Below are 18,529 nucleotides of genomic sequence, written 5' to 3'. Positions count from 1 at the left end.
CAGGTAAACACCTCCCCACTTTCTTGTCATGATCACACTTTTGCTCTTTGTCCTCTTATTACTGGTCTAGGTCTACAGTGCATTCCAAAAACAAGCGGGGGGTACCACACACACACACACACACACACACACACACACACACACGAGTGAAGTGAATACTTTTCGATGCCCACTGAGCTCAAGTCTCAGAAATTTACTGCCATCTTGTCTGACAACTTGAAAGATGAAGTTTCAACCTCTTTAGAGAGACTTTTGAGGAACATCAATTTTGGTCAGTTTCCAAATTTCAATTCAATCCATTTTTGAGGTTCCACTGCATTTTGTTTTGTCTAAAATTTTCTGTTTTTGGTATCAAAGAAAGTAACCAATGGCCAAAGAACAACTCAAGACTGACTCACCGAAATCTTCACTGTCATTTTAAAGATTAGTTGAAAATTGTCACTGCAGTTATTTTATACAAAATCGACAGGGTTCTGAAAGGACAATGTTACATATAGTATGTTCAATCTGCTCTGAAATTCTTTTAAAAATACACATGGCTAGGCCATCATATTCTCATAAACAAGTAGGAAAGGATTTTCACATCAGCGCCCACCAAAGTTCCTGGTTTTGCTCTAGGCACATGATCAAACATCAACAGCACGCCTACTCACTCGCTGTGAATTCTCTCAACAATGACCTATTCAGTTCACACATGGACTCAATCGGATCTTACACAGACTTTGTACTAGGAAGCTGGCACGTCTGTTTAACATTCACTGTGAACTTGTCTGACTGATTCAGACATTTGCACTCTTCCAAACACCTCCTCCAAGATAACCGCTTCAAAGAATACTGTGACATGTTTAAGACATATTTGGGAAGTTGAAAACAAACCAAACAAAAAAAAAAAAAAAAACGTACCTTGCTGGGGCTGTGGGGTAAATGACTCTAATGTGATCAAAAGTCAGACCAGGCATCATCACATCTTGAACCCAGGCTCTTAACCCTTGCCCAGTGTCACCTAGTCATGGCAATTAAGAGCATTAGCATACCAACTGTGGTCAGCACTGACCATTAAACCATTTGAATCATATGTACAATGTTGATACTGTATCCTGTATAAGGACATGGTCTCTTCAAAACGCGAGTATTATTTTACACCGAATGATTCAATTCAGAACGCGAGTAAATGCACTGCAACACATTGCGTATCAATTTTGCAGTGGTTTCAAGGTTTTAATCCTTAACATATGCTACAGTATTTTCATATCTAATGTGGACCAGAAGCTAATATATTTAGAATCTCTGCGCCAAAACTAGTGAACTTCATTACAGAATCCGTAAACACATCACTCAATCATGCAGTGTGTCTTGTCAACCTTGAACTGTCCGTCGGAGTTCGGACAGTTAAATAGATGAACGAACAGTAAAACGTCTTGAACATTTAATAGTTTCAGATACAACGCACCTGAACCGTGCAGAAATATAACCGAAGCGGAGTGCTTCCCCGTGGGAGACACAACACACTTCATAAGCTTCTGCATAGCAGCCATGACAGCAGTAGTGTCATCTCGCGAGAGTGCGCGCGATGAAGAATGGGATGGATGGATATAAAAGACACAAGGCATCGTTAATCAACAAAATAAAAGCTCCATTACTTTTTATTGCATAAATATACTGAGAGAGAGAACGAGAGAGATTGACTGGTTAAAGCTGGGTTGTAACAAAATATCAGATTTCACGTAAATAATTAACAACTATATTTGATGCTATCAACAACTCGAGCCAATTAAATTTCATTGTATTTTTCTAATTGATAAAAGTAAAATGTTTACTTGCTGCATATTTCCCTTTTACAAGTACTGCTATACGGTGAATATCATACACATGCAGGCAAGTGAGTGTATGACAGGCAGAGGTGGGTAGTAACGCGCTACATTTAATCCGTTACATTTACTCAAGTAACATTTTCGATAAACTGTACTTGTTGGAGAACTTTAAATGCACTGTACTTTTTACTTTTACTTGAGTATTTATGTGAAGAAGGATCGATACTTTTACTCCGTTTACAATGATTGACACGCCGTTCGCTACTTTTATTTATCCATTCGTGCGTGTGGGCGTCTATTTTTAGACTCCATCTTCGACTTCCGCATAGGGCAGCCGTTGCTGCAATCAAACGGGATCACTAGTGTCATTTGACTCCAATTCGACCGCGCACGTAGCCTTCGCGAACCAATCAAAATGACTCATTTTGGGGCAAAAATCCTTTGGTAAGGATTGAGCTATTTTTACATTTTTGTTGTTGTGTTATGTTATATTAATGTGTGGTATTGAAGCGTAACGGCAATTCATTACGAGTGTTACGGTTACCGTTTTCCTTGATTTGCCATTGCCGTTATTGTACCTTTTCTTCAAATTACTTTATTCTCAGATATGGGTAATGGAAACCAAGAATGCCAGTTCTTGGAGATGATGCATAATATCATTTACATAATCATAAACAGACAATATGAAATGAAATTGGATGAATAAATCATGGATTAAGAAATAACATCTAAATGAAATCGAATGGTCGACCGTGGTTTACGCATGCAGAGTCATTAGTCCTTCAATGCTGCTGGTATCTTGATAAATACAAAATGTTTTCCAGTACTGTGTCATACTTTGTGGTGACCTAATGGAATGTCTGGCTCTGGATATCAGTTTAAACACATTTGAGCATCTTATCTTGTATAAACCTTGGCCTAGTTAGCTTGAATTCTGGTCATTTTCCTGAGCCAAGCACTCACTGGACCACACAAACACTGTCCCTGGCCTGAACCCCCTCTAATAATACAACGACCAGGGTGAAAGTGTTGCTTTAAAGGACCCAGAGCAAATATACTGTAGTTACTGCTTGTAGTAATTGTATTGAGACCTTTTGCATCAGCTTGCAAGAATAACAGTGTCGCAATACTTGTGACCCTATTGCTAGTAAACAGAATCTCTCTAGAAAGTCAAATTATTAAAAACTAAGACTTAACACTTTTTGACTTAAGTCAATAAATAAAGTTGATTCAATAAAAGAAACACTATACAGCAACAAGGTGAGCATGTATTAAGTGTTGGGCAGGTTACTTTGGAAATGTAGTTGGCTACAATTACAATTTACCGTGTTCAAAATGTAATAGAGTTAATATTTTAATTACTTTCTTAAAGTAATAAAACCAATTACATTTGATTACATTTTGATTACTTAATTTTGAATGAATGCATCAAGAAGAACCTTGGATGTTTCCTCTAAAAAAGTGGATTAAAAGCGGAGATCATTAACCACATATTTGTCCTTTACACAAATAATAAACTGACAAAAAACATAATGAAATGTAGATGTACGGTACATGATAAAAAATGTTGCATTATATGTGAACAGCATGTGGGAAACCACCAGATCATACCATGTTGACCTGGTGACAAATTTAGAAAATATTTTTTTCATGACAACCCAGATAAAGTGAATGTACCATAAAAAGATCAAGGAATCAAAGAAATTTCCAAAAGCAACTGTAATTTAATAACACATCATCTCCCACAAATTTAATGGATTACAATTACATACATTTTCTTATTAAATTACATAATCTAGTTACATGTCATTAGTTACTCCCTAACACTGCATGTACTGTATTTCTAAATAATCAGTAAAGTGGGCATGAGAGCCATTTGTCACTCAGAGACTGTATGGTGTTACTTATGGCTTGTCCTATCAGAGGTCACTACAGGAAGTCACTTGCATGATATGTCTGGCACAGTTTTATGTTTGTTTGTTTGTTTTTGTTGTTGTTCTACACTGGATGGCCTTCCTAACGCAACCCACCCGGGCTTGTGACCGTGAGAGTCTGGTTATTGGGGCACGGGCAGCAGCATGTTGACTCGAATATGAAAAGACAGATTTCACTCTGCGCAAAGATATGGAGTGTATCTGCTTTTATTGGGAAATTCCCAATAATTCAACTCCGGCACTCCAAACTTCATTGAGAGTTCATTTGACCACAAACGGGCCACAACAGAAAGGACTCCATCCATCTATAAAAAAATTTCCGCTTATCCGAGGTTGGGTCACGGGGGCAGTACCTTTAGCGGGGAAGCCCAGACTTCCCTGTCCCCAGCCACTTCATCCAGCTCTTCTGGGGATACCCCGAGGTGTTCCCAGGCCAGCCGGGAGACATAGTCTCTCTAGCGTGTCCTGGGACATGCCCGGAACACCTCAACCAGGAATGCATCCAGGAGGCATCCTAATCAGATGCCCGAGCCACCTCATCTGGCTCCTCTCAATGTGGAGGAGCAGCAGCTCTACTCTGAGACCCTCCCAGATGACCGAGCTTCTTACTCTAGCTTTAAGGGAGAGCTCGGACACCCTGCAGTGGAAACTCATTTCGGCCGCTTGTATCCGAGATCTTTTTCTTTCGGTCATAGCCCACAGCTCGTGACCATAGGTGAGGGTAGGAACGTAGATCAACTGGTAAATTGAGAGCTTCGCCTTTCGGCTTAGCTCCTTCTTCATCACAATGGACCGATACAAAGTCTGCATCAGTGCAGACGCTGGACCGATCCGCCTGTCGATCTCGCGTTCCATTCTTCCCTCACTGGTGAACATGGCCCCAAGATAGTTAACCTCCTCCACTTGGAGCAGGATCTCATCCCTGACCTGGAGAGGGAATGCACCCTTTTCTTAATGAGGACCATGGTCTCTGATTTGGAAGTGCTGATTTTCATCCCAACCGCTTCAGACTCGGCTGCAAACCACTCCAGTGAGAGTTGGAAATCAAGCCAAGTCTTGATGAAGCCAACAGAACCACATCATCTGCAATAAGCAGAGCTGCAATACTGAGGCCACCAAACCACACCCCCTCTATGCCTCGGCTACGCCTAGAAATTATGTCCATAGAAGTTCTGAACAGAATCGGTGACAAAGGCCAGCCTTGGCGGAGTCCAACCCTCACCGGAAATGTATCCGACTTACTGCCAGCAATGCGGACCAAACTCTGACACTGGTCTTACAGGGACCAAACAGCCCGTATAAGGGGGTTTGGTACACTATACTTCCAGAGAACCACTCACAGGACTCCCCGAGGGACACGGTCAAACGCCTTCTCCAAGTCCACAACACACATGTAGACTGGTTGGGCGAACTCCCATGCATCCACTGTTCCACGGCCAGGACGAAAACCACACTGCTCCTCTTGAATCAGAGATTCCATTTCCTGACGGACCCTCCTCTCCAGCACCCCTTAATAGACCTTACCAGGGAAGCTGAGCAGTTTGATCCCCCTGCAGTTGGAACACACCCTCCGGTCCCCCTTCTTAAAAAGGGAGACCACCACCCCAATCTGCCAATCCAGATGCACTGTCCCTGATGTCCACGCGATGTTGCAGAGGCGTGTCAACCAGGACAGCCCCACAACATCCAGAGCCTTTAGGAAAATCTCATCCACCCCTGGGGCCTTGCCACCGAGGAGATTTTTGGTGACCTCAACCCCAGATAGCCCTCCTCAGAGATCCCAGACTCTGCTTCCTCATCGGAGGGTCTGTCAGTAGAATTGAGGAGGTCTTCAAAGTATTCTCCCCACCAACTCAACGTCCTGAGTCAAGGTCAGCAGTGCCCCATCCCCACGATACACAATGTTGATGGTGCACTGCCCGATAGGACTCCTTCAGCTTGACGGCATCCTTCACCGCTGGTGTCCACCATCGGGTTCAGGGGTTGTAGCCACGACAGGCACCAACCACCTTACGGCCAAAGCTCCAGTTGGCCGCCTCAGCAATGGAGGCGCGGAACACTTAGTGACCCCCGCCAATCCCCGGAATGTGAGCAAAGTTCTGTCGGAGGTGGTAGTTGAAACTCCTTCTGACAGGGGATTCTGCCAGACATTCCCAACAGAACATCACAATATGTTTGGGCCTACCAGGTCGGAACAGCATCTTCCCCCACCAACAGAGCCAACACACCACCAGGTGTTGATCAGATGACAACTCTGCACCTCTCTTCACCCGAGTGTCCAAGACATGTGGCCGCAAGTCCAATGACACGACCACAAAGTCGATCATCGAAATGTGGCCTAGGGTATCCTGGTGCCAAGTGCACATATGGACACCTTTATGTTTGAACATGCTGTTGGTTATGGACAATTCTTAATGAGCACAAAAGTCCAATAACAGAACTCCACTTGGGTTCTGCTTGGGGGGGCCGTTCCTCCCAATCATGCCCTTCCAAGTCTCACTGTCATTGCCCACGTGAGCATTGAAGTCCCCCAGCAGAACGATGGATTGCTCTCCAGCAGCCCCTCCAAGTCAGAACTTCTCGATCTCACACACCAGCCCCTTCTCTGCCAGAGACGTGATGATCCACGTTCCTAGAGCCAGCTTCTGTAGCCGGGGATCGGTCCGGCAAGATCCCTGCGGTCGGCCACCGCCCAGCTCACACTGCACCCGACGGCCCCTCTCACAGGTGGTGAGCCCATGGGAAAGGAACCCAAGTTATCCTTTCAGACTGTGCCAGGCCGGGTCCCATGGGTGCAGACCTGGCCATTAGGCGCTCACCTTCGAGCCCCACCTCCAGGCTTGGCTCCAGAGGGGAGCCCCGGTGACCTGCGTCCTGGCAAGTGAAAATGTGATTCCATCAATTTACTCATCATAGGGGTCATTTAGCCATGCTTTGTCTGGTCCTTCACCCAGGACCTGTTTGCCATGGGTGACCCTGCCATGTGCATAAAGCCCCAGACAACTTAGCTCCTAGGATCACTGGGACTCACAAACCCCTCCGCCACGATAACGTGACGGCTCAAGGAGGGGGAGAGGAATCTTGAGAAGTAATTCTGTCGCCACAAATCGTCCAGAGGAAGAGGTCAGTGGTAAACTCACAAAGTGGAGCAGTTCATTTCAGTCCTAATAAAATGAACTGCTCCAGTCCTAAAGTGGAGCAGTTCATTTCAGTCCTAATAATTTACATTATTAATTCTGGGTACTGCTGAGGAAGTTTCTGGGAAGAGCTACAGTTTTTGCAGGCACGGAGGTTCACAATATCTTGAGAGGGACCTGGAGCCTGCCCTACTTGACTCTGTATGAGAGGCTGTGTACACTCTGGACAGATCACCAGCCAAACACTGGACTGATACGTTGAGGCAGACAACTATTGACACAGAGCGACCCTCGCCCAGAATTGAACAAATCACAGCATTATCATGTTTTGTTTTTTTTAATCCATATTTTATTGTATTTGTGTTTATTTTTTCTTACACAATATATTTTTCTATCGTGTCAGAAATTATGTTTTGTTTTTTTGTTAGCTGGCAGCACATGTGCAAGGAAGAATCTATTATATTTGGATTCACTTCTGGATAAAGGCGTGGGCCATAGAATTTATTTAACCTTTTCATTGTTACAGTCTGCTTCCGTTGGGTTATTGTATTGACCAGATACAGCAGATGGAACGAGGCTAAAAAGGTTATCCGTGCATGGCAGTGTTGTATCGCCACTTACAAGACTGGAGTGCAACAGTATCACCGAGCTCATAGGTGTCACACTCAACGCCCGGGGGTCAGACGCGGCTCGCCACATCATTTTATGTGGCCCGCAAAAGCAAATCATGCTCGTCAACTTCCGTTATTTTTGCTAAAATCTGTACCCAAATTCCAAATTGGCATAATAATAAACAATAATGTTGAGATATTGCATTTTTTTTGTTACCAAACCCTTGTTCTACAGTAACTTAAACAATACTTGAACAAACTATTATCCTTCTTCCGTCTTCTGATTTCAAAACTAGTTATCCCTCAATTTGTTGTGTAATGTAATGTAATATGATTTGGTGATTAAACATTTATATGGTTTCACTGTTGTAATGGCCCTCTGAGGGAAATCATAACTACAATGCGGCCCGAGACAAAAATGAGTCCTTGCTCATCATTTCATCGTCAATTGACTCATACATGTTTTGGGTTGGTAGGGCTTGATAAAGCTCCATTTTAGTTTGTAATCAGTGTTCCTCTGCTTCCCTACAATGTACAATTTGGCACCGTGGTACCTGTCTAAGCCCACTACACAATGTAAGCACTACTGACCTCGGTGTCCTCCCTTAGTCCAAATGTAGTATGCAGCCTTGGCAGCTCTTCTCAAGCTTTATGGCTTCACATCAAAGTCTCCCTCCTGCAACCATGCCAGAGTGCCACATAACTCAACCAACATGAAAGTACTCCTGACTGTAAATTTTTTATGGAGAGGAAAAAGTAAACATCCAGAACCTTTAATGTAGTAGATAACTGGGTAGTTAGCCAGTGGGTGTTGCAGAGACAATACGAGCACCTCTATCCCAATTTGAATCAGCACACTTTATGCCGGCTTTTTATTGTATCTTCAACAACAACAATAACGTATTCTCTTCTATGATGCTTTACCTTTACCTTCAACCACAGTACTACTCATTTTGTTTGAAATCAGCAATTATTTTTTTAACCACCAGTACAGGAGCAGAAGTTTTGGATTTAGAGGAATGCTCACTGGAGGCCAAGGAATTTTCAGGCAATATATCTTTATTCTCAGGCCTGCCTATTATGTGGATGAATGTATTCTCTTTGTATAAAATTGAAAGCATACTGTACATGTCAGTACAAAGGTCAACTGGTACAACATGATACAGTACAATTTGACTGAACCCAAGAAGGTGTTTAATCTATCCCAAATGCCTAATTGACAACTAAATTAACCTGTTTATGGTCTTTTAGGATGGATTGATCTACTTTCAAAGATGTTTTTTTTTTTACGGTTTTCACAGTTCCCACACAATGAATATCAAGTTTTTGTTATGTAGTTTCCATTCTTCAGGGGAGACTTGGCTGATTAGGTAATAGTGCTTATGGCCTGATAAATGTATGTATAGTACTTTAAAATGGGAACAGTGTATCTCATCCATCTTGAGCCAGTTTTAATGAAATGTAATTTCCATTACACTATTGAAAAGGGCGAGCTGTATTTTCTGGGTTGTGATACTTACCTGGCTGCGAGTATTTTTAGAAACTAAGGGTAAATGAGCCAGTAGTCTTGATTCTCTATTTTGCTTGGGTTGATCTGGGAAGAGTAAAATCTAATAAAAACAACAACAATACAGCCACAATGGGGTGGAGATTTCATTCATAATTTACTGTATTGACCTTTGATATTAATATACTGTATTGTGCAAGAAATGAACATACAGGAGTCAGAAAGCAATGGGATGCTGAGGTTAACTTCTAGGTGAAATTCTGACTACTGGGTGTCAGTAATCCATTTTATGGCTTCTACTCAGTTGTTAGAATTAAACAGTCACTGTCAGATGTTATTTTTCCGCACAAGACCGATGTCAGGAATAAATTGCTTTCCTCCCCAGCACATAACTTTACAATTTGTACGCATATACAGTAGGGTTTGAACAGACTAGACGACGATTCAACTTTACTACTACCCATGAACGTTGAGTGCTTGAAGTCAAATAATAGCTAATCGTGATTTTTGCATCTCCTCGTCCGATCGGGCTTTACAGAGCACTTTTGAATCCGCCAGATGACAACGTTGTGTGGAGAAGAGAAATGTTTGGCCAACAAGGCAACATAGTCTTCATTCGTCGCAGAGTACGATCCCCGCTAGTCTTAAAAAGTTTGATGCTAGCTGGAAGATGGGCCAGGCGAGGAACAAGGGCAGAGACTCAAAGTGAAACTCTATCTTCATTCCCAAACTGTTATGTCCAATTATGTGCGGATAAAAAATGTGTTCATGAGAACTTTATTTATATCACAACGCGCACTACATCACAACACTTGTGTGGCTTTACGGGTCGTAAAACGACACGTGTCGTACAGTACAGTCCGCTCTTTAAAGAGAAACAACCGTAGGGCTCCCACTAATTACAACTATATTCAGCATATTTGTGAGTTGTTTTTATTTATTTTCAATCATTTATTTTTGTTTTTATACTAGTCTGTCAAAATATGTCTTCACTTGAAACTACCGTGGCACAGAAAAGGTTGGGGACCACTGTACTGTCCTGAAAAAATATAAATCAGGAGCTTTGCTGTAACTATTTTGAAATATCCACCACCGGAAAATTAAAAAATCCCCATTCCTCGTTTGCTCACAACTCCATTAGCAAACTGAACCAAACGAAGGGACCTCAGGTATCAGAATCAGAATCTTTATTTGCCAAGTATTTTCAAAACATACAAGGAATTTGTCCCAGTAATTGGAGCCACTCTTGTACGACAACAGAAAGCCATTTGACAGAAAAATACTTTTGAGACATGAAAACATAAACCACAGTACAGAGAGTCACTGAGCTGGTAATGCTGATTATTTTTATTTTATTTTATTTTTTTGACAATTGTGCAAATGATGCTGAGTCCTCTAGCAATTTAACGATACAGCCATGTTATTTAGCCATTCTGAGGTGGGTAAAGACTCTGTCAATACCTATCTCTTCTCTAGTAGATTCTGGCACCGATGATAACCTTATTGACCCCAGCTTGGTGGATAAAAATAAGCATCGACCTTCAAACGTCTTATAATTCTAATCAAGGCCAAAGTCTTTCATTGACAGTTTTTATCTCGCATTGAACATCAGACTGTACCGGTTCCCATACTACTCTTTGACAATCATTGAGAGGTAACCAATTTTTATGTTTTTTACAGTTCCAAAATACCCCTAGTGTTTGGCATGTCATGTCTGAAGACCTACAACCCCAATAATGACTTTACACTGACCAAGATCACTACTTGGAGCAGTTTCTGTCACCAAAACTGCTTACAATCTGTTGCAGTGCTTGCAAGAAACCAAAGTCAGCCCGAACAACCAGACCTCTCCTTCATTCCTGCCGTTTACCATGACCTTGCCTCCGCACAGATCGAATGATTGTGCCATTGACCACCAGCCAGGTGCACCCCTCCCGAGGAGGCCATGGAGGAATACCAAATAGGATTACCAAATCCCTAGCTGTGGGCATAATTCAGCCTTTGTCTACACCAGTGAGAGCTCACTTCTTTTTTGTGAGTAAAAAGGATAAAAACCTCCATCCATGTGTAGACAGATTACTGTTGCCTAAAAAACATTACTATAAAGAACAAGTACCCCATTGCCTCTGATTGACTCTGCCTTCACTCCCCTACATGGAGCCACTCTTTTTATGAAACTGGCGTAAAACACCTACAGTATTCAGCATTCAGTAAGCAAACGAGTGGAAGGCATCCTTCAACTACGGACACTATGAGTATCTAGTCATGCCATTTAGACTAACAAATGCTCCTGCTGTTTTACAGGCCCATGTTAGTGACATGCTATAGGTCATGATTGGCAGATTAATCTTCGTTTACTTACATGACAATCTAATTTTTTCTAGTCCTCCTCCGAACATGAATTGCATATTAATTCAAACATTCCTGGAGAACAAACTCTTTGTGAAAGCTTGGAAGTGTGACCTCCATGTTCCCAAGACTAGGTTTCTTGGCTACATCATTGTTAAGGGATAGCCAACTTTTACCGAACGTTCATTACAAACTACAGCCGCATTGCTGTTCCCCTCATTGCTCTCGCTTCTACCGCTACACCATTCTGCTGGCTAAGGAAGCTGACTCAATATCCTCAAGAGTTATTTTTCATCAGCCCTTGTCCTCATTCATCCTGACCCTTACTGACAGTTCACTGTGGAGGTGGATGGCTCTGGTGCAGGAGTTGGTACTGTGTTGTCCCAGCGTCTGACCAAGGATGGCAAGATGTGTTGTTTTTTTCCCCGCAGACTTTTCCCATCTTAGCACTACTACAGCATTAGGGAACAGGAACTCTTGCCTGTCAAATTGGCCCTGGAGGAGTGGCGCCACCTGTTCTAGGGAGCAGAACACCCTTTAATTGGTTGGACTGACTGTAAGAACCCGGAATATATTTGGGCGACAAAATGATTCCAGACTAATCAGATAGGCTCTATTCTTTGAACAATTCACCTTTACCATGTGTTACCATCCTGGGTCCCAAAATTCAAGCCTGATTCCTCATCCTGCCAGTTTGCCGCATAAGCCGTTAAAACTAATTATAATCCTGTCTGCTTTGCGGCATTTATATTACATTTAATTGGAAATAGAGTCACTGATCAAGACAATCAAGGATGAGCAGTGTGATCCTGGTGGGGGCCTGTGGAACATTTGTTTTGTGCTCTCAGATGCTTCAGTGGGCCCACTCCTCACCCCACCCTGGGATCTGTAGAACTTTGGCTTTCCTCTGTCAATGTTTCTGGTGGCCCAAAATGGAGGACTACACACAATCTTATGTCTGGGCGTGTTTGCTCAAAATAAAGCATTCACAAAACCCAGCTCTCGTCTGCTTAACCTTCTTCCTTTTGCCAGTCATCCTCAGTTACACATTTCCTTGGACTTGATTACCAGCCTCCCCATCAAACGGTAACATAGTCATCCTCACTGTGGTAAATAGATTCTTCAAGGTTACCCACTTTATTGATCTTCAGAAGCTCCCGTCTCCCACCAAGTCCACTGGCCCATTGGTCCAACATGTTTTCTATCTGCATGGCTTTCCCTCTGACATTGTCTGAGATGGGGTCCTCAGTTCACAAGGAAATCTTTCCATGCCGCATTAGGAATCATCATTAGTCTCTCCTCTGGATACCATCCTCAACTTTATGGCCAAACTAAATGCAAAGCAACAGCTTCAATCTGCCCTCGGTTGCATGAATCATTCCCATCCTGCCATATGGTGCACCCAGCTAGCCTGCCTTGAGCAAGCTCACAACACACTGCTTAATATCTCCTTAGGTAGGTCCCCTTTTCAATCTTCATTACGCTATCAACCTCCTTAGCGAACTTGCAGTCTCATCAGTCCAGACCACATGCCTCATTATTCCAGAGTCTGGAGCGTCAATTACATCCATCCATCCATTTTCTGTACCATTTTATCCTCACAAGGGTTGTGGGCGTGCTGAAGCCTATACCAGCTATCTTCGGGCGAGAGGCGGGGTACGCCCTGAACTGGTCGCCAACCAATCGCAGGGCGCATATAAACAAACAACCATTCGCGCACACATTCACACCTCTGGGAAATTTAGAGTCCTCAATCAACCTACCATGCATGTTTTTGGGATGTGGGAGGAAACCTGAGTGAACCTCGGTTCTCAGAACTGTGATGCAGATGTGCTAACCAGTCGCTCACCGTGCCGCCAAGCGTCAATTATAGTACTCACAAAAATTCGCTATTTTCCTGTTCTGTACTGTATTCTGTTCCTACCGCCTGTCCACTGCTCATTCTTTGCACAACTGCTTTTGATCCGGTTCCTTGCCTCCCTGGGACCCTGCTCTCGCCCGGATTCCTCTGATTCTCTCTGAACAGGACCCCTTCCCTCCAGACATAATAATATCCACACATAATAAATATCTCTGCATCATAACCTGCTGTTCATCTCTCGTATCTGCACCTGGGTCCTCTTCACAGTTGGAAAACTAACAAGGTGAATGCTTACTTATTCGTATTATCACATGATCTATTCAAAGAAGAAGAAATGTTATGCACTATAACACCATTTTCTGTTTAAAAGCACTATAGCTCTGTCCTTGTCACGAAGATATGACATAGAGTATGCATCCAGGAATGTGGCTTTGGTCCCTGCCTTCGGCCACCAACCAGCTGTCATTGCTCCTGAACCCCATTCCACAGTTGGTTAGCCCAAGAGAAATGTGATATTGTTGCCACGGAAGTGAAGATGACCTTTTTGTCTATTTCTTAAATGCTACATGTTCTCAGTTCAAGATGGTGTTTTCTGTGTAAAAATTATTCATCTTTACCCAGGGTCCCAACTTTGTTTACATAGGTGTGGTATTGTGACAAGTCCAAGGCACAGCAAACAAACATGCTTTTTAATCTACTATACATCTTTATGAATGCCGCCTGCCAGGAGCAAATTTGACTATTTTCTAGTGCCAATTCATATAGATTGTGCGTCTCTCTTTTAAAATTTTTATTTTATTTTTTTATAAATAAATCACTAGCACTAGTCTAGCACTAGAATTTACAACCGTATCAGTAATTTGGTCTTAAATCAACTTTTGACAACATACTTTTGACAACATAGTCCTTTGGTCATGGTGCTTGTGTGAAAATGTCTGAACACCACCCATCCAGCCATTTTCCGTACCGCTTATCCTCACTAGGGTCGCAGCCATGCTGGAGCCTACCCCAGCTAACTCTGGGCTAGAGGCAGGCTACACCCTGAACTGGTCGCCAGCCAATCGCAGGGCACATATAAACAAACAACCATTTGCACTCACAGTCACGCGTATGTTAGAATTTAGAGTATTCCATGACGCTACCATGCATGTTTTTTGGGATGTGGGAGGAAACCGAAGTACCTGGAGAAAACCCACGCAGGTACGGGGAGAACAGGCAAACTCCACACAGGCGAGGCCAGATTTGAACCCGGGTCCTCAGAACTGTGATGCAGATGTGCTAACTAGTCGGCCACCGTGCCGCCAAGTCTGAACCCCCCCCAAACATAATTTTCTCCAACACCTCTCAGGAAGTGCCATCTGAGTCATTTAAATTTATAGCATAATAGGTGAAAACCAGAGACAATTACTCATTCTCCAGCTGCATCAAAACTGGAAAACTTGTCACTGCACGCCTTGAAATTGTTTTAAGTTTTAACAGGTGTTGTTGGGGAGTAGAATAAATTGGAAATAAGTTGCATCCCGACTAGAAAGCTGAATACTTATTATACTTGTATGTCGTTAAATATAGTGGTCACTCTGTTGTTGCAATGGAACTTGAGAAACTGGCAAAAGAAGTGCAGTTCTCATATCCTCACAAAATTACTCCGTTCCTAACACAACCAGTATTGCTGAAATCAAACCTCGCTCTTTTTGAAAAAAGACCAAAAATGAAAAGGAAACACAAGAAATATGGACATTCTTTAGTGTCATAATTTCTCATCCATTTTCTGAACCACTTATCCTCACTAGGGTTGCCGGCGTGCTGGAGCCTATACCAGCTGACTCTGGGCGAGAGGCTAGATACACCCTAAACTGGTCCCAAGCCAATCACAGGACAAACAAACAACCATTCGCACTCACATTCACACCTACGAACAATTTAGACAGTCAGAAATTAATCAGGCATAAAACATTTTCTTATGTTCAGGAATGTAAGTAAATACTGTAACTATAATTTTACATCTTAATCAAGAAATAATGTGCTTAACTTCTTTGTTAACATATATTGAAATATGCTGTACATAAATAAACATGAATTGTATGTAAACTGTATATATGCATGTATAAAGTACATACACATACAAATACACATATGGGTCCTTTTCCTATAATTTGACGAATAATAGGAAATACACTTTAATTTGGCCATTTATTGTATGATATCTTGGTTTTATATGGATAAATGTCTCCCATCCTGAAACAGCCATGCCCAAAGTCCTATTTTCAAAGAGTTACTAATGATTTAATGTTGTAGGCATTCATAGTAAAGTCAACCCTTAATGAAAGAACAAATGGTGGTGGCCTACTGAAATACATTTCTTGCATGACGGTAAAGACAAAAGTGCATAATGGTGAAGACATATCCAGCTTCATAAAAAAAATCGTGTGAGTTGCACACTGACTTGAGCCCCAAGTCAGCCGACCACGGCAGCACACCCTGGGGAGAGGGAAGTGGAGGGCACAGTCGTGTGAGTTGCACAATTTGCATGTGCACTTCAAACTCTGCGGCTATAAGTGCATAAATTATCCTACCTACTCATTAAACTCATTACACTTCTTCTTTTCTTTTCGGCTTGTCCAGTTAGGGGTCACCGCTCTCTTTTTTTTTTTTTTTGGTTAAATAAACATGTCCTGTTCAGCTGCATTGCCTTGCAGAATGGTGGATCTGTAAGCCTTTGTGCTGGAACAATTTTGCTGTGCAACAGGGGAGTTTGAAGTACTCCCTCTGCTTATTGAAAAATTATTTTTTTTTAGTATTCTGATGTTTATTTAAAATGCAGCCGGATAGAAAATGGGTTCAGGGGAGAGAGGGATAGTGTGGACAAGGCGACTAGAGCGAGAAACACAGCAGAAACACTTTAGTAGATATTTGAACACATGTGACATTACAACAGTCATTTTGTAAATGGGGTTGGGGACCTGGTGAGGACATGCAATAACTAACCAAGAAAACAAGATAAGAGAGGACAGAAAAGGGCAGGACAGGATGTGGGACCAGAACTGGGACAGAAGGCAGGCCCAATCGAGGCGGGATGCGCTGACACCCACCATGAGCCCCAAGTCAGCCGACCACAGTGGCACACCCTGGGGAGAGGGAAATGGCGGGCACAGGCCCAGGACGCAGCAGCACGGCCTCTCGTCTTTATACAATCGTAGTACTGGTAAAGACAAGCAATAATTCCGACACTTTCACAAATTCATAGATATTCATATTCATTCATATCTAAAAAAATAACACCCTTTATTTTGCTATCTACTATTGTATGAATGTAAAATGCATACCTCATCCTGGCATTTCAGGTCACAGATCCTTCTGGTGTATTGCAACAACATAATGAGACTCTCTGCAGTGGCAGAAATGGTAAATAGCTTGAGTGACAAAGACAGACCATTTGTAAAAGAACCAAAAAAAGGAACTCTAAAAACACGAAGATGGATGTGTGGTAGGCATATTAAGCAATAGGAGAAAAAGGAAAAAATCTAATTAGGATCTTTAGAAAATATGTTTCAAATCATGAAACTTCATTTCGGACGCCTAATGGTAAACAGATTTTGGCAGTAAAAGTTTGAAAAACACTACTTTAGAATACTATTTTCTTTGAAGCAATTACGACCTTGTGATGGATAACAACTGCTAATAATTTAAATACTTATGTCATTGAATGAATTCATTTTCCTAAGGGAATTCAGTGGACCATGTCTTCACCATTATTGATCAAATTATATGAAAATGAATCATATATCCATTTACATGTGTGCAGCACCATGTTCAAGCATAAGGTACATATGTGCACTTGGCACAAGGAAACCCTCGGCCGCAGTCTGATGATTGACTTTGTGGTCGGACTTGCAGCCACATATCTTGGACACTCAGATGAAGAGAGGGGCGGATCAACTGATAACCATCTGGTGGTGTGTTGGCGCCGATGGTGGGGGAAGATGCCAGTACTACCTGGCAGGCCCAAATGTACTGTGAAGGTCGGCTGGGAGCTGTCAGAAGGAGTATCAGGTCTGCGCCTCCACTGCTAAGGTAGCCAATCGGAGCTGTGGCCGCAAGGTCGTCGGTGCCTGTTATGGCGGCAAACCCCGTCACCATGGAAAATGACTTCCAGACGGCTTCGAGGAATTCTGGTCCACAATCCAGCGTCTCAGGAGGTAGGAAGCAGTGCACCGTCAACACTGTGTATAGTGGGCGCTTAACTTGGGCTCGTGTAAGCGGGCTATGACCGTTTGTTTTTTGCGTGGCTGCTGGCTCCTGAGTTGGGCCCTATTGGTGGTTGGGGCCTCCATGCTCTCTGGGGGTGATGGGGTGGTGGCAGCGGTGGGGCTCGATGGGTGGGCGTATTGGGCGTGGGCTGTGGTGGTCCAGTGCCCATGCCCGTCCCCCTGGTTGGGTCCCCTGCTGGACGGCCTCACTGACTCGACCCCCCCCCCCCCCCGTTGTGGGCAGAGGTGGGAGGCTCACCCTTCGTCGATGTGCCGGCTAAGTAACTCCGTACACCAGTTGACTAACATGCGTGTTATATGTTGTTCATTCACTAATAAATTTGGTAGAAACACTATAGACTTCAATTGCTGGAATCACTGATAACAACACAGGTTATACTAGCTCACAGGTTCTTACAGGTGTTTAGACACTAAAAAAGAATCTCACCGCACCACTCAACAGTAGCACTGCCTTGCTCATTTTCCCACATCCTGTCCTACCCTTTTCTGTCCTCTCTTATCTGTTTCTCTTGGTTAGTTATTGCATGTCCTCACCGGGTGCCCCCCCAATCTACAAATAACTGTCATAATGTTACTTTTGTTCAAATATCTAGACCAGGGGTGTTCAATGCGTCGAAGGTAGTATTGGTAGATCGCATGACATCGCGTGCCATTAAAAAAAAAAAAAAAAAAAAAAAGACATAAGCCTATCTATCGTCCATCCCGTTGCTTATTTGATATACATATATAATCGATGATATCTGAATTTTTCTGACACTTAGGTCACGCAAATGCGCAAACAACACTGCTAAAGGGTAACTGCAGATGTGCAAACAACGGCGCCAAGTGTGGCAAAACTAACAAGCTAGTCAGTGAGTTACCTCCAATGGTTGTTTGTTTGTATGTGCCCCGCGATTGGCTGGCAACCAGTTCAGGGCGTATCCCCGCCTCCTGCCCGATGATAGCTGGGATAGGCTCCAGCACGCCCGCGACCCTAGTGAGGAGAAACGGCTCAGAAAATGGATGGATGGATGGATGGAGCTGGACCAAGTAAGAAGACAAAAACTTACCA

The 18,529-nt window shown here is 43.0% G+C and overlaps 1 protein-coding gene across 1 annotated transcript in view; it reads right to left on the bottom strand.

Moving 5' to 3' along the window:
- Positions 1-1,544, bottom strand: part of lyplal1 (lysophospholipase like 1) — a 24,617-nt gene extending 23,073 nt beyond the window's left edge. Inside the window, exons 1-2 of the mRNA XM_061673630.1 lie at positions 1,451-1,544; positions 904-1,003 (exon numbers count right to left, since the gene is read on the bottom strand). Of these exons, the coding sequence (XP_061529614.1) occupies positions 904-1,003; positions 1,451-1,535 (185 nt within the window). The 5' untranslated portion in view covers positions 1,536-1,544. The remainder of the gene's footprint in view (positions 1-903; positions 1,004-1,450) is intronic.
- Between the last annotated feature and the right edge of the window lie 16,985 nt (positions 1,545-18,529).

The sequence above is a fragment of the Phycodurus eques genome, chromosome 4 (assembly GCF_024500275.1).
Source record: "Phycodurus eques isolate BA_2022a chromosome 4, UOR_Pequ_1.1, whole genome shotgun sequence".
Taxonomy (NCBI): Eukaryota; Metazoa; Chordata; class Actinopteri; order Syngnathiformes; family Syngnathidae; genus Phycodurus; species Phycodurus eques.
This window is presented reverse-complemented; position numbering and strand designations above follow the sequence as displayed.